The following is a 12,723-nucleotide window of genomic DNA, read 5'->3' on the forward strand; positions in this document are numbered from 1 at the left end:
AATGTGAACGGGCTCTTGCACATCATTCCTTTGTCTTAATGTTGGATGAAAGCAGCACCAAATCAAATACAGGTTTTGGAGTGCAGATTTGCAATGCATTTCTGCCTGGGTGTGTAGCACCCACAGCACTGTTTTCTGACGGTGTGCTGATGTCAGTGCCTGGGTCTGTTTTCACCAGTGTATATTTAGTCTCAAAATCTCACAGTTTATAAATAACCTGCAGACGTGAAGCTGCTGGTGGAGGAAACATTTTGCTCCCAGTATCTCACACAGCAAAGTTAAACTACAGTCTGAAGCAGATAAAGCGGCTTGGAGATTATAAAAGATAGACACACAAATTCTTAAAGAGGTAACATAACTTATTTTGTCCCTCATTTAGTAAGTTTGAGTTGCACCAGTGGATCAACAATTCCTATGCCCTCAAGCCATCAGGTCTTTGAACTAAGACAATGACTGCAAGTGGTAGAGGTGAACAGCGCAGCAGTTCTTACACAGTCATAAATGTATCATATCAAATCACTATCTTGTGTGAGAGAGACAAGGAGAGACATACTTTTTGCTCTAATGCTGCCCCCAGCAACAGCTCCCTGAGGAGGAGAGCCAACCTGGGCTTTGAAAAATCCCTGACAGAGTAAGTCATGCTAGGCTCTCTTTCCCTGGGTGAAAGATTTTCACCACCCTGTGGTTAAGTAGTGGTGAAGCATTCTGGATCATTATGTTATCAGACACATGAGCAATTACAAGCTCCTGTCATCCAATTCAATTAGCTGTAATTGAATTCGAAGGCTTCCGCTGAGTAAATGTCGTCTGTTGCGTCGTGAGTCATTCTAATAAGGAGCAGAAACATTTATTTGTAAATCCTGACAACAAATTGCATTTGCAAATGGGTCTGGAAACTCTCAGTTTATTGTCAGTGTCTTAAGTACATTATTAGTTGTCACATCCAGTTAGAGCAATGAAAAGTGAAAACTAAATACAGGTGCAGTTTGTTGTCTTTTTTGAGGAAAAGTAATTTGTTAAGGGATTTTACAGAGTTCTTTTGAATTTACCCATGTGACATAAACCTTTAAAATGAGGCAGCAATAGACCAGCAGCTCCTGTGTTCCCACAAAGACTGGGGTGCATGAAAACGGGCATTTACAATTAAATAAAATTTAAGTGACAAACATTTTCTCAAGATATCGTAGACTTAAACATCAGGCATAGATTTTATTAGGTGAGCCTAAAATGAGTTTTTAATTGTGTCAGCTGTTTTTTCAGTGAGAGAGAGCCTCCATGTCTGGTTTTCAGAGCAGTCAGGGCTGATTCTGCGCCAGGACCTCAGCCACATTTTGAAACAAAGAAGCATCCCTTTAACTTGTGGATGTGTTGATTATAAATGTGTTGGACAGCTGGGAGAGAACATAGCTGCAGAGGGAGCTGGTAGCTGCAGATTGAAACCTTGTGCTAATGCAATGGATTAGAGAAGATATTCTATCAACAGTAAATCCTCCCATTCTCTTTTTTTAATCCTGATGCTGGATCAAGGACACTTATGTCCTTAGAGCTCCGTGTGACTGTGTGTTTGTGTGTATATGTGTGTGTGTGTGTGTGTCTCAAGGAACTGTAGTAAGGCAGAAACCTTTACAATATTATAGAGAACAGAGAAGAGGTGGGGGAAAGAAAGGGGGAAAAGTAAGTGAAAACGGGATGTGAGGTAGAGTCAGAAGAAATAGACCAGGAGCAGATATATAACAGTATAACAATATTCACCGTGGTGTTTGCTGGACTTTTCTTGTTTTTTTGTGAAGGGAGTGAAATCTGTCAGGCATTCATCCCTGCTTTATTTCTTATGTGTGTGTGTGTGTGTGTGTGTGTGTGTGTGTGTTTGTGTTAATTGTGCAGGCCACACATGAAAAAGCATTGGCTTCTATTCTGAGCTGTAAATGTTTAACCCAGAATGGTTGGAGCTGACAGAAAGGTAACATCTTTAAACTTTAAACTACATCCATACTACTTTATTTTCATTTGAAAACAGCATTTTCAGATGATCTGGGTTCCTAAAGAGCTTCAAAGGTCCAGATCAGAAATAATGCTGACAGGCATGTTTTAAGTGAGAACAAGCCTCCGTATCTCAGACTGGTTCTTGGCACAGAGATATGCCAAGAACCACAGAGATATGGACAAATACTTTATCATGTTGAAATAATCAAAAACAGCCAGTTTAGATAAATATATTATAAAATGATAGTTAAAGAGTGGATTTTTTTTGCATCTGAGTGAAATTGAAGAAACCATTTAATTGTGATTGTGAACTTCTTAAAAGACAGAAACCGACCAACACATTTCACAGATCTGATGCCCCATCTTATGTCCCAAAATGTGTTTGCAAAATGCATTAATGATCTATATAGAATATTTGACATATTGATGCTGGGCTATACATTGTTATTGAATTAAAATGTATATTACAAATTTCGGTAAAAACCTAAGAAGATAAAGATGAATGTGACCCGAACTTAAAAAATAACCAGTATTACTGTGGTGTTCCTAATTAAGTGCTGAGTGAGTGTTCTCTCTCCTTCCACGCTGTTGTCTGTACACCTCTCCCTGTCACCAGCACGCCTCTCATTTAAGTTCGAGGCCTCTGGGGTCAGAGTCTGGATTTGAGTGTGCATCCATTCAGGGAGGAGAGGAAGGAGGGTTTAGATAAACATGACTGATCCTGAAGCAGGGACACGGTTGGCGTAACCATCCCTCATCATAGCAACCACATTGTGTGGATGTGTGTGTGTGTGAGAGAGAGAGAGCAAATTAAAGAAAGGAGGAAAGAGAAAATGATGTGTGAATCAAGTGGTTCAGGAAAGGAAATGTCATTTTTGTTTTATTTCTGTCCACTCAGGAAGTGAAATTGAAAATGATGACCTTTTCCACTATTACTGAGCTACAACTGTCTACCTGTAGATCTTATTGAAATTAGATCAATAAGGAACATCTTCCCTGTTGGGCCAAAAGAGCCGTTATATTCCTTTTTAAGTGGCCATTTTGGGTTTACGACCCTGCCTAAATCCAACGAAAACAACGTGGAAGCTATGGCCTTTTCTTCCAGGAATTATTTCTTAAAAAGTCTTAGAAGATATTCCTCTTTTTTGCTACATCTGCTTCGAATCAGTTGCAAAAACATCTGAGAGTTGTTCTCACTGGATGCTTTTAACATATTTTAAAACGACTTGGACAGTGGTAATCTGTCTGTAGGTGTTCAATCTGACATTGCCCTGTTTGATTACTCATCATTTATACAGAATATTTATAATTCTGCACTTTATTCCTCCTTTAGATTAATATTTTATATATTTGATTATATAGGTTATGTTTTTGTCTTTCTGTTTGCCTGTCTGCCAGCATCATAATTCAAAAAGCAAAGGAATGATTAGATTTAGGTGATGATGCATATTTTTATTTTTCTAAAACAATTAACCTTGCAAGACAGGTACGTTTTAATGACTCTCTGGGAAACTGAGTGACTTTGACAGATGTTTGCACTCCCTGAATTAACTTTTTTTTTATTTTTGTAATTTATGATTCTGTAGTTTAATATTTGTCTGTCTGTCTTAACCCTGTCACATGAGCTTCTTCTTGTCTTGCACATAAACATCTTGTTAAAGATCTCTTGTATGAGACTTGTCCAGTCCTGGTTAAATTTCGGTTATTATAATAATAATAGTAGTATTAACTATAGGGCTGGGGTTCAAATCCCGGTCAGGGCAGGTCAGCTAATACCCAGTGTGGTATTAGCTACTTGCCTTTCACAGATGTGTGAATTGATCAATGTAAGTCGCTTTGGACAAAAGTGTCAGCTAAATGACGTAATGTTATGTAACAGTACTAAAATCCCAGGATCTTTAAAAGGCTTCACTGTAATTCTTGAAAATGAAGAGAGACATAGTGTTTTTGGTAGTAATGATCATGTTTGCAGTAGTTATAGGCTGACTCACACAAGATAACCCAACAAAGATACTGAACTGCTGTGTTAAAATACAGTTATTTGTTGTAATAATTGAGTTAAAGTATTGTTTCCTTCAACTCCACTAGCTCTTTTTCTCTCTTTTTGTCTCCACAATAGGTCCAGCCTTTGGATTGTAGGACCGCCCTGTAATTACCCCCTCCATCTTGGACAGACCTGTGGAAGGATCACCTTTTATATCTCTGTCCTCATCTCTCCTTCTCTTCACACTTTTCCTCATCATGGCTCAGTGTGCGATTTGCAGAGTCCTGTAGTGTCCAGAAGAGGCGTCCTTCTGCTGTTGACACCCCACCCCCGGGTTTGTCAAAATGGACAGGTGTGGCACGGCGTGCAGAGTAAAGCGACGACATTCGCAGCAGAGACGTAATATGAGTGATAGATGGGCGAAAAGCAAAACTTCATCAATGCACCTTGAGTGATGACGAGCAAAGCTTGGGAACATTGAAGTGCCTCCCCCCAGAACGAATGCCAGCAGAAATGTGCTGTGACAAGCTTGAGCTCAGACTGTTGCATCAGCAGTAGCTTGTTATCACTCTCCACTGCCATCTGTTTCTCCATCCTTTTTTCTTCTCTTTGCCTTTAGAGCTTCTTACATTTTACTGATGGTACTTCTCAGCTAAAAGGTCTGACTGCCCCACCCCCACTTCTTCTCCTTGTCTCTTTTCTTCCTTTGGCGCCAACCTTGGTTCAACCATTCGACCCTCCCTTGCAACAGCTGTCCTCCCCCCTCGCCCCCGCCCCCAGCCATCCTCCCCCTCCACCTCCACCATCTCTGCCCCGTCCTCTCCTCTCCATTTCCATCATCATAACCACCATCATCATCACCACCACCACCACCACCAACAACTCTTCTCCTCCCCCACTCCCTTTCCATCCACCTCCCCCTCCTCTGTGGGAACCATGGCGACGGCAGCCACAACCTCGTCCTCTTCTTCCTCCCCACCGCCATCATCGGCAGTGAACAGCAGTGCCCGGGAGCACCTGTTAGCGGTGCGCCGGCGCACCCCGCACACCCGGCCATACACGATCGGGCCTGACAACCTCTGCAGCTTGTCAGTGCACGGTGCAGTCAGTGGCTCCGCCTCCAGCTCCTCCTCCATGATGTCATCAGGTGTGCAACCAGAGGGGGCAGGTTTGGGGCTCCAGCGGGCCAATAGTGACACAGACCTGGTGACTTCAGACAGCCGCTCATCACTCACAGCGTCAACGTACCAGCTGACTCTTGGTCATGGCCACCTGGTTATTTCCTGGGACATCAAGGAGGAAGTGGATGCCACGGACTGGATCGGCCTTTACCACATTGGTGAGCAAACCAAAACCAACTCCCTCACTTTTATATCTCCGACTTTTAGTCGAGATTTATGTGAATATGTTTTAAATAACAAGCTTCAAATTAAGCATCAATTTACTCTTGTCACGGTTTATCTACATGGCTCCCCATATAGAAAGTTTGAAATTTTGCACTTTCTGACTAGAATGTACATTTTGTGTTGTTTTGTAATCCTCTCCCTCCCTTGCACCAAAGTTCACGGCACACAGGTGTTTTTAATTCACTGCTGTAGCCATCATATTTTTGTTGACAGGTGTTTTTGTCACTGAGCCTGTCTGGCACAAAGAGTGTGCATATCATCATCAGTTGATTATGTGTCAATAACTTATTCAACCACCTGAACAATCCCTATAATTTCACTTCACTTCCTGGTCTGAAAATTGATGGGGATGCAGATGCTTTAATACCCCAAACACAACTCTGCTGAGCTTTCCTGTAACATTACAGCACAGCCAGCTCGTGCAAAGGTACCCATTATGCTGCTATTATTGCAGCCTACTCCCAGTCTGTCACATAGTGTTCATCCAACATCGTAAGAAGAAATAAAAAAAATACCCCAGGATAGGATTTCATATCACCACTGAAGAGGTTGTGACTTGTACAATATCTCCTCAAGGTTAGAGCATTACATCACCCGTCTGCTACTACATTAACTGACTAATGGATTGTGCATGTGTTCTAGAAAAGGATGGTTAGAGAAAGTGAGTAGGATTTCCTGATGAAAAAAGGTGATGCTGACTCAGCCTCAGTAGCATTTAAGGGCAGTATGCTATCGTATAGCTCATATTACAGTCTCCCTCTCTCTCTATTACTCACACACACAATGTAGATAATACATAGATACATATGTACACAAATATATGGAATAGAAAACAAACTGAACGTAAAATCTACACAACAAACTTTTATTTTGGTATCACAAAGTAGTACTGCACACTGCAGTAAGTGGTTCCAGTTAAGAAATCCTCCTCGGTTTATATTTAACTTTCACCCTAGGTTTCCATCCCATATCATGAAATGATAAAGCATTAATAATTCAATATGGTTTAGGTCTGTTCTAACACACTACACTTGGCCTGCTGTAAAAAGAGGTGCAAAATCTGATATGACTGTGTTGATTTTGAGATGATGAATAAATAAAGCATTTACCGGGCAGAAGAAAGTCAAACAGAAGATGTTATATTTAGGACAGATGATTTCACAGCTTATCAAATTTAAAGAGATAGTGTGGTTGTTTTATAGTGTGTGTAAGAGGTACTGACACGTAGTCATCGCTGACTGCTGTGTGTACCTCCTGTGCTCAAACAGAGGAAGAAACATGGCTACTTGCTGCCTGTGAGATTACAAGAACAGAGATTTTAGCCACTTTACAAAAGACTTGCTTTATAAAATCTATGCCTACTTAAGCTTATTGTTAAATGTGTGGGTTAGGGTTAGTTACTCTCACCACAAATTTAGGTGAATGTAAGGTGTTGAATATGTGTACATTCTTCATAAACCACACTTCATAAAAAAAATCCCTTTAAAATGTTAACATTTTAACTTCTTCTTCTACTGCCATTTATTCTTAAGCCTGTCTCTGCAGACACAGACGGTGCTGTACTCAGGTAGGTGTGAAAGAGCAGCTTTCAGAGGCCAGTGAAACACACACCATTTCACAAAAGCCAACATGAGTGATTATGGTTTGTGCAGAAGAGAATGAGTGCCTGTGCACAATCCTTTTATGAGACAGAGAACGACAGAGGGAGAAGTGAAAGATGATCTCTCTATCCCTCCAACCTCTCTATGGTATTGATCCAGGCAGAGGGGATTTCTTTGGTTATATCCCCAGAGATGAACACTGTTTCCAGCCTGGCTGTTGGCCATGTTCCCCTGGAGCCACCTGAGCTCCATAACATCATGCTGCAGTCTGGCCTGTACTATATGTTTGTATGTCACACCTCTCAGACCAAGGTGTGTTTATAACGTTTGGAACATTACAGGGTTATCAGGTCAGGAATACTCACTGTCATCCATGAAGATGGAGAGCTTATTGATAGTGACCTGGTGTGACAGGTCTGTGTGTGTGTGTGTGGCTGATAGACATTAGAATTGATCCATGAGGACGCAGGCCATTTGTCACCCTTAACACAGGACGTGCACAACATGAATGTTTGATAGCTGCACAGCACAGGGACAGGTTGGAATGTGGTTTATGACCCAAGGGAGGAATTTCCCACACATACCACTATCCTCTTTCAACACAACACGCTCATCCATTAACAGTCATGATTCTTACATACAGTAAATCACTTGTGACTAGTCTTGATTTAAAATCCTGATTTATCCATGTCTAAGGCTGAAACAAGTCCGAGTAAAGATGAGTCCAATTACCAAAACAAGACCTTCAAAAAGTTGTTGCAAGTACACTGTGTCAATGTAATTAAATATCAAAATCTCACAACTGTTGCTTCATTTACAGAATAATCTGTATATGTCTGGAACAGAAGTTAAAATAACACAAAAAAACATCTTGTGTTTGCAAATGTGTACTCTGTGTGTTTATTAGATGAAACATGTGTGGCCAATGTGTGGGACTCGAAGAATCGTGGCGTTAATGGCACCCAGAGTGGTCATATTATCTGGAGGATGGAGCCAGGACCTTACTTCATGGAGCGTGAGTGGATTTCGTGTGTTTTATGTTGTATGTTATGTGTCAATTCAACCAAAATGGAATATGGTGCTTTGTCATCATTGCGATGATTGTGTCCATATGTGTTCTCTTAACAGCTGAGACTAAAGTCTGCTTTAAATACTATCATGGTGTAAGTGGAGCATTAAGAGCGACGACGCCGTGTATCACTGTTAAGAATCCAGGAGTGCCGGTAAGTGTGCATGTGTGCGTCAATAGAGTTGAATGAGTATGGAGGTTATGTGCTGCCAGGGCTTGGCTTGGCTGATAACCCTGTAAGCTGAATACTGTGCATACACAAGCTTGTCACTTGCTGGGTACAGTGGACAGGATTCAATTAATATTAGAATTTGACACCCCAAATTACTCCAGGATTGCAGAGTGCTGGGGAGAGGCAGATGGAGAAGCCATCCACAGAGAGCCCATGAGGGTGGCGCGAGTGCTGTGCCAATCTCAGCTGACATAGGGCGAAAGGCGGGGTACACACTAGACAGATCGCCAGTCCATAGTTTTTTAATTTTCTAGGTATCACAAACATCGGTGATGACAGGATTGGTAACAGAAGGTTAATGACATCAATGGTTTAACGTTGTCAGTTGACAAGAGACTGTGGGGATAGTTGTGTTGATGGCTTTGTACTGAGATATAGTTGGGTGTCATTGGCATAGAAGTGATAGGAGGGAGCATGTATATGATGGTGTTGCATTGTGTGTAGATCTTTCAAGGAACAAGTGTCACTGAATTTAAAGCTCTGCTGCTTTGATTCTTTAGGTGGCAACTGAAGGTCAAGTGGATGACCAATCAGGGACTGAGCATTGTCGCAAACTCGTCAGCTTCACTTTATCAGGTGAGCAGACAGATTCAGTAGTTGCAGTTCTCATGTTATGTCGGTCATATTCTGATACATTTGTGTTTTTGTCATCAGATATTTGCGCAGTTGGCCTGAAGAAGGGCATGTTCTTCAACCCAGACCCCTACCTGAAGATGTCCATTCAGCCTGGAAAGAGGAGTGGTCTCCCCAAGTTTACTCATCATGGACAGGAAAGACGATCATCCATCATTGCTAACACCATAAACCCTATGTGGCACGGGGAGGTGAGCACAAACACACACACACACACACACACACACACACACACACACACACACACACACACACACACACACACACACACACACACACACACACACACACACACACACACACACACACACTGTTGTATGACTTAAATATTTACATGGAAAGTAGATAAAACAAAGAGGGGATGTTAGTGGAATAAAATGTATTTATTAAAAATTAGGTACATTTTCACATTTCAGATAATGTAAATATAAAACTAGAGGTGAAAATCTAGAGGTGGGTGGAGTAGCTCAGTGGTTAAGACTGGTACTCCTGTGTGCAGAAAACATCATGGTCACAAGTTCAACTCCACCCCTGGCTGGTTGTACTCAATTGTAGGTCGCTTTGGATAAAAGCGTCTGCTAAATATCATTTAATGTAAATCAGCTTTCCCTCATTTCTTTCTTTAGAAGTACACTTTTGTGGCTCTGATGACTGATGTGTTGGAGATCGAAGTAAAAGATAAGTTTGCCAAGAGCAGGCCAATCATCAAACGCTTCCTGGGTCAGCTGATCATCCCTGTGCAGAGACTGCTGGAGGGGCCAACAGCTGAGTGAGTGCACACACACACACATGCAGAGGCAACCTGGTGTGTTTCGCTCAGACAGATATTTGACCTTTGTCACTTAACTAGTACCAATCAGCTCATTGTGCAGGCATTGACTGACTATTGGCCTACAACAGAGGACATCATTGAATGTCAATGAATCAGGATATAATGTGTTTGTATGTGCACAGAGTTAGTTAGATAGTTCATGATGTTAGGAGGACATTTTATAAACTAAATGCTAACTAATGGGATACAAACAGACAAGGCAGAGAGCAAAACATTAAAAATGAATAACATATTATAATTTTTTTTTAAATAAAAAATACTAGAATAAAAACAAGAAAACAAACCACAAAAGAAAGAAAAATACAGAATTAACACAACAATTAATACAGCAGATTGCACAGATCCAGTTACATGTAACATGACAGTGCAACATTTATTTATTTAAAAAAAAGTGACTACTACTACTCTGCATTCAGCAGCTTAATCGTTGAAGGAATGAATGATATAGTAGTGGTTTCTCTTCCTGGGATGCAGCAGGTAATGCCAACTTGACAGCACCAGTAAAACCTCACCAGACAGGACATAATTATAAATAATAATACATTGTGTATTGTGTGCAGAGATCAGCCAGTCAGCTACAGCCTGTGTCGTCGTCTCCCAACGGATCATGTGAGTGGGCAGCTTTCGTTCAGAGTGGACCTCACCACCAACGGACATGAAGGTGTGTGTGTTTACATAGATTTTTAGCCACCTTATACAATCCACACCTGGAAAAAAATCCTTCCTTGCTTAAGTCTACAGTATTTTAAGAAAATGTTCACCATTGATTATCGCTTTTCCAATTTACTTTGACAGCATCCCCCCCCCCCCCCCCCCCCCGTTTTAGATTATTAAATTATTATTATTATAAAAAAAATTTTTTTTACATGAGAATGGCTAAAATCTAATTTTCCTTGTACCTCCATGCCTCCTGCATGCTCAGCAAACATGCAGGTATTGCATGTAAACATTTCTGTCCCTGGGTTCTCAACATCTGTTCACTGAAAGTGTCCATACCCAGTTGTGTAGGCATTTCGCAGAGTTCATGTCTGGAAAAGTTTTGAAGAGTTATTTTGAGCCTAATTCTCTCACTCTTCTTCTGTCTCTTTGCCCCCGCCCCCCTTCTCCCTCCGGCAGAGGCTTCCCCAGACACAGTGGGAACCATCTTGGCTGCCGCTGCGAATGGTGATCCTGGCAGTCCCTCTGACGATGAAGACCTCCCTCAGCCCTCCTCGTCTTCACGCGTCACATGTGGACCCTTTCCCATCGGCTCAGATGAGAGCTCCCATCTGGTCAATGGCACTTGTTACTATGGTGATGATAGTGTGTGGCGAGATCCTGGAAACATGGGAGAGGAAGATTTGCTTCCTGCGGCTATAGGTGGCCACACTCACCGGCAGGTATCACTCAATGACTACTTGGATGCCATTGAAGCTCCCAGGAGCCCAGGGGACCCAACTCTGGTGGGGCCTTCGCCAAAGCTCCGTTCCAGCTTTCCAACAGATACGCGGCTCAATGCCATGCTGCATATAGACTCGGATGAGGATGAGGAGACTACAGGGCAGCACAGGGACCAGTTACAGGAGACAAAAACACAGCAGAGAGCAGACTTATCAAGTCAATCAGCTGTATCTCAACAGGGGAGAAATGGAGAGCAGATTGGAGCTGAGGCTTCAGTAGAGGCAGCTTCAAACTCTGATGCTCAGCCTGCAGCTGAGTCTGCTGAGGCTCAAAGTAGAGGTGGGGCTGCTGAAGCTGCAGCTGGAGCTCAGATGCCAGCAGGAGCATCGTCAGCTCCTGAAGCCGTGGCAGGGACTGCAGAGACTGCAGGTGCATCAGCTGATGTGGCATGTGACACCTCTGAGGCTTCCTGCTCCTCTCAGACATTAGCTGCTGAGGTGGCTCCGACTCCAGCAGAGTCATTGATGGAGTGTACCTGTCAGGAGCAGAACAGAGGGACCACCACACACCAGGAAGTGTCCAACAATTCTGTACTTGGTCCACTTTCACCTATTCCGGTGAGCAACTATAAAGGTTTACTGAAAGTTAGAGCTTTGAGAAAAGCTGCCATGAGATGACTCCTCTCCTCTCCTCTCCTCTCCTCTCCTCTCCTCTCCTCTCCTCTCCTCTCCTCTCCTCTCCTCTTCTCTCCTCTCCACAGGAGGTGGACACGAAAAAAGAAATGGCACCAAAGGCTGAGGAGGAAGGGGCGGAGTCTTCAAGCAGTGAGGCGAATGGACCAATAGCAGCAGCAGCAACTGCTTCTGACCAAGGCAGAGGGACTTCCGAAGCTGGTAGGTGGTCTTGTTCAGGACACAGGCAGTCACATTTCTTAGAACTTTTTTTCCATAATAAGTGATGACATTTCCAATTGCAGCTACATTTGGTTCTTCACGGCATATTTGAACTTCAACTGGGAGAAGCAGAAAGTCATCTGTCAGCTCACATCTGTTTTAATGACACATGATAATAATTGTTAATTACAGGTGCTCAAGCCAGTGGCGGGGTCAGTCAGGAGGAGGAGGAGGAGGGAGGGGAGGTGTGGAGGAGGAGGCGGTCCATGCAGACCTCCATCAGGGGGGCCCAGAACCAGGAAGTGAGCAGGGCCAGAGAGAGTCAGAGTGGGACAATCGGGGAAAGAGAGCCAGGTGAGAAGATGTAACTAACATACTGCAACTCATTCATACGCATTTGTAGTTAGTTGTGGCTTTTTATTACATTGTAAACAGAATGTTGTTTTGTGTTTAATTTGCACTTATACACAGTATGTCTTTGATAATTAAAGGGAACGCTTGGATGTTTTTAAGTGTAGTTGACTTACACATAATCAGTGTCTAACGAACGTCATTTGTAGCTTTACTTTAAAATGTGAAGAAACACACAATAAAACTTGCAACTTAATAACTGTATTTTGCAAAGAAACCAAACCAAAATATATTTTTGTTATTTATCAAAGTGCTATTGTGCTCTATAAATAAAATAAGAAACTGAAATAAACAATTTG

The 12,723-nt window shown here is 42.3% G+C and overlaps 1 protein-coding gene across 2 annotated transcripts in view; it reads left to right on the plus strand.

Annotated features, from left to right (window-relative positions):
• hecw2b (HECT, C2 and WW domain containing E3 ubiquitin protein ligase 2b) overlaps window positions 1-12,723 on the plus strand; it is a 30,267-nt gene that overhangs the window by 4,962 nt on the left and 12,582 nt on the right. For both annotated transcript variants that reach the window (XM_083889957.1, XM_083889958.1), the window contains exons 2-11: window positions 4,103-5,306; window positions 7,882-7,989; window positions 8,103-8,197; window positions 8,776-8,851; window positions 8,930-9,099; window positions 9,535-9,677; window positions 10,301-10,401; window positions 10,857-11,737; window positions 11,881-12,013; window positions 12,206-12,367. In XM_083889957.1, coding sequence (XP_083746083.1) covers window positions 4,904-5,306; window positions 7,882-7,989; window positions 8,103-8,197; window positions 8,776-8,851; window positions 8,930-9,099; window positions 9,535-9,677; window positions 10,301-10,401; window positions 10,857-11,737; window positions 11,881-12,013; window positions 12,206-12,367 — 2,272 coding nt within the window. In that variant the 5' untranslated portion in view covers window positions 4,103-4,903. The remainder of the gene's footprint in view (window positions 1-4,102; window positions 5,307-7,881; window positions 7,990-8,102; window positions 8,198-8,775; window positions 8,852-8,929; window positions 9,100-9,534; window positions 9,678-10,300; window positions 10,402-10,856; window positions 11,738-11,880; window positions 12,014-12,205; window positions 12,368-12,723) is intronic.

Source organism: Microchirus variegatus, assembly GCF_963457635.1.
Source record: "Microchirus variegatus genome assembly, chromosome: 1".
Lineage (NCBI taxonomy): Eukaryota > Metazoa > Chordata > Actinopteri > Pleuronectiformes > Soleidae > Microchirus > Microchirus variegatus.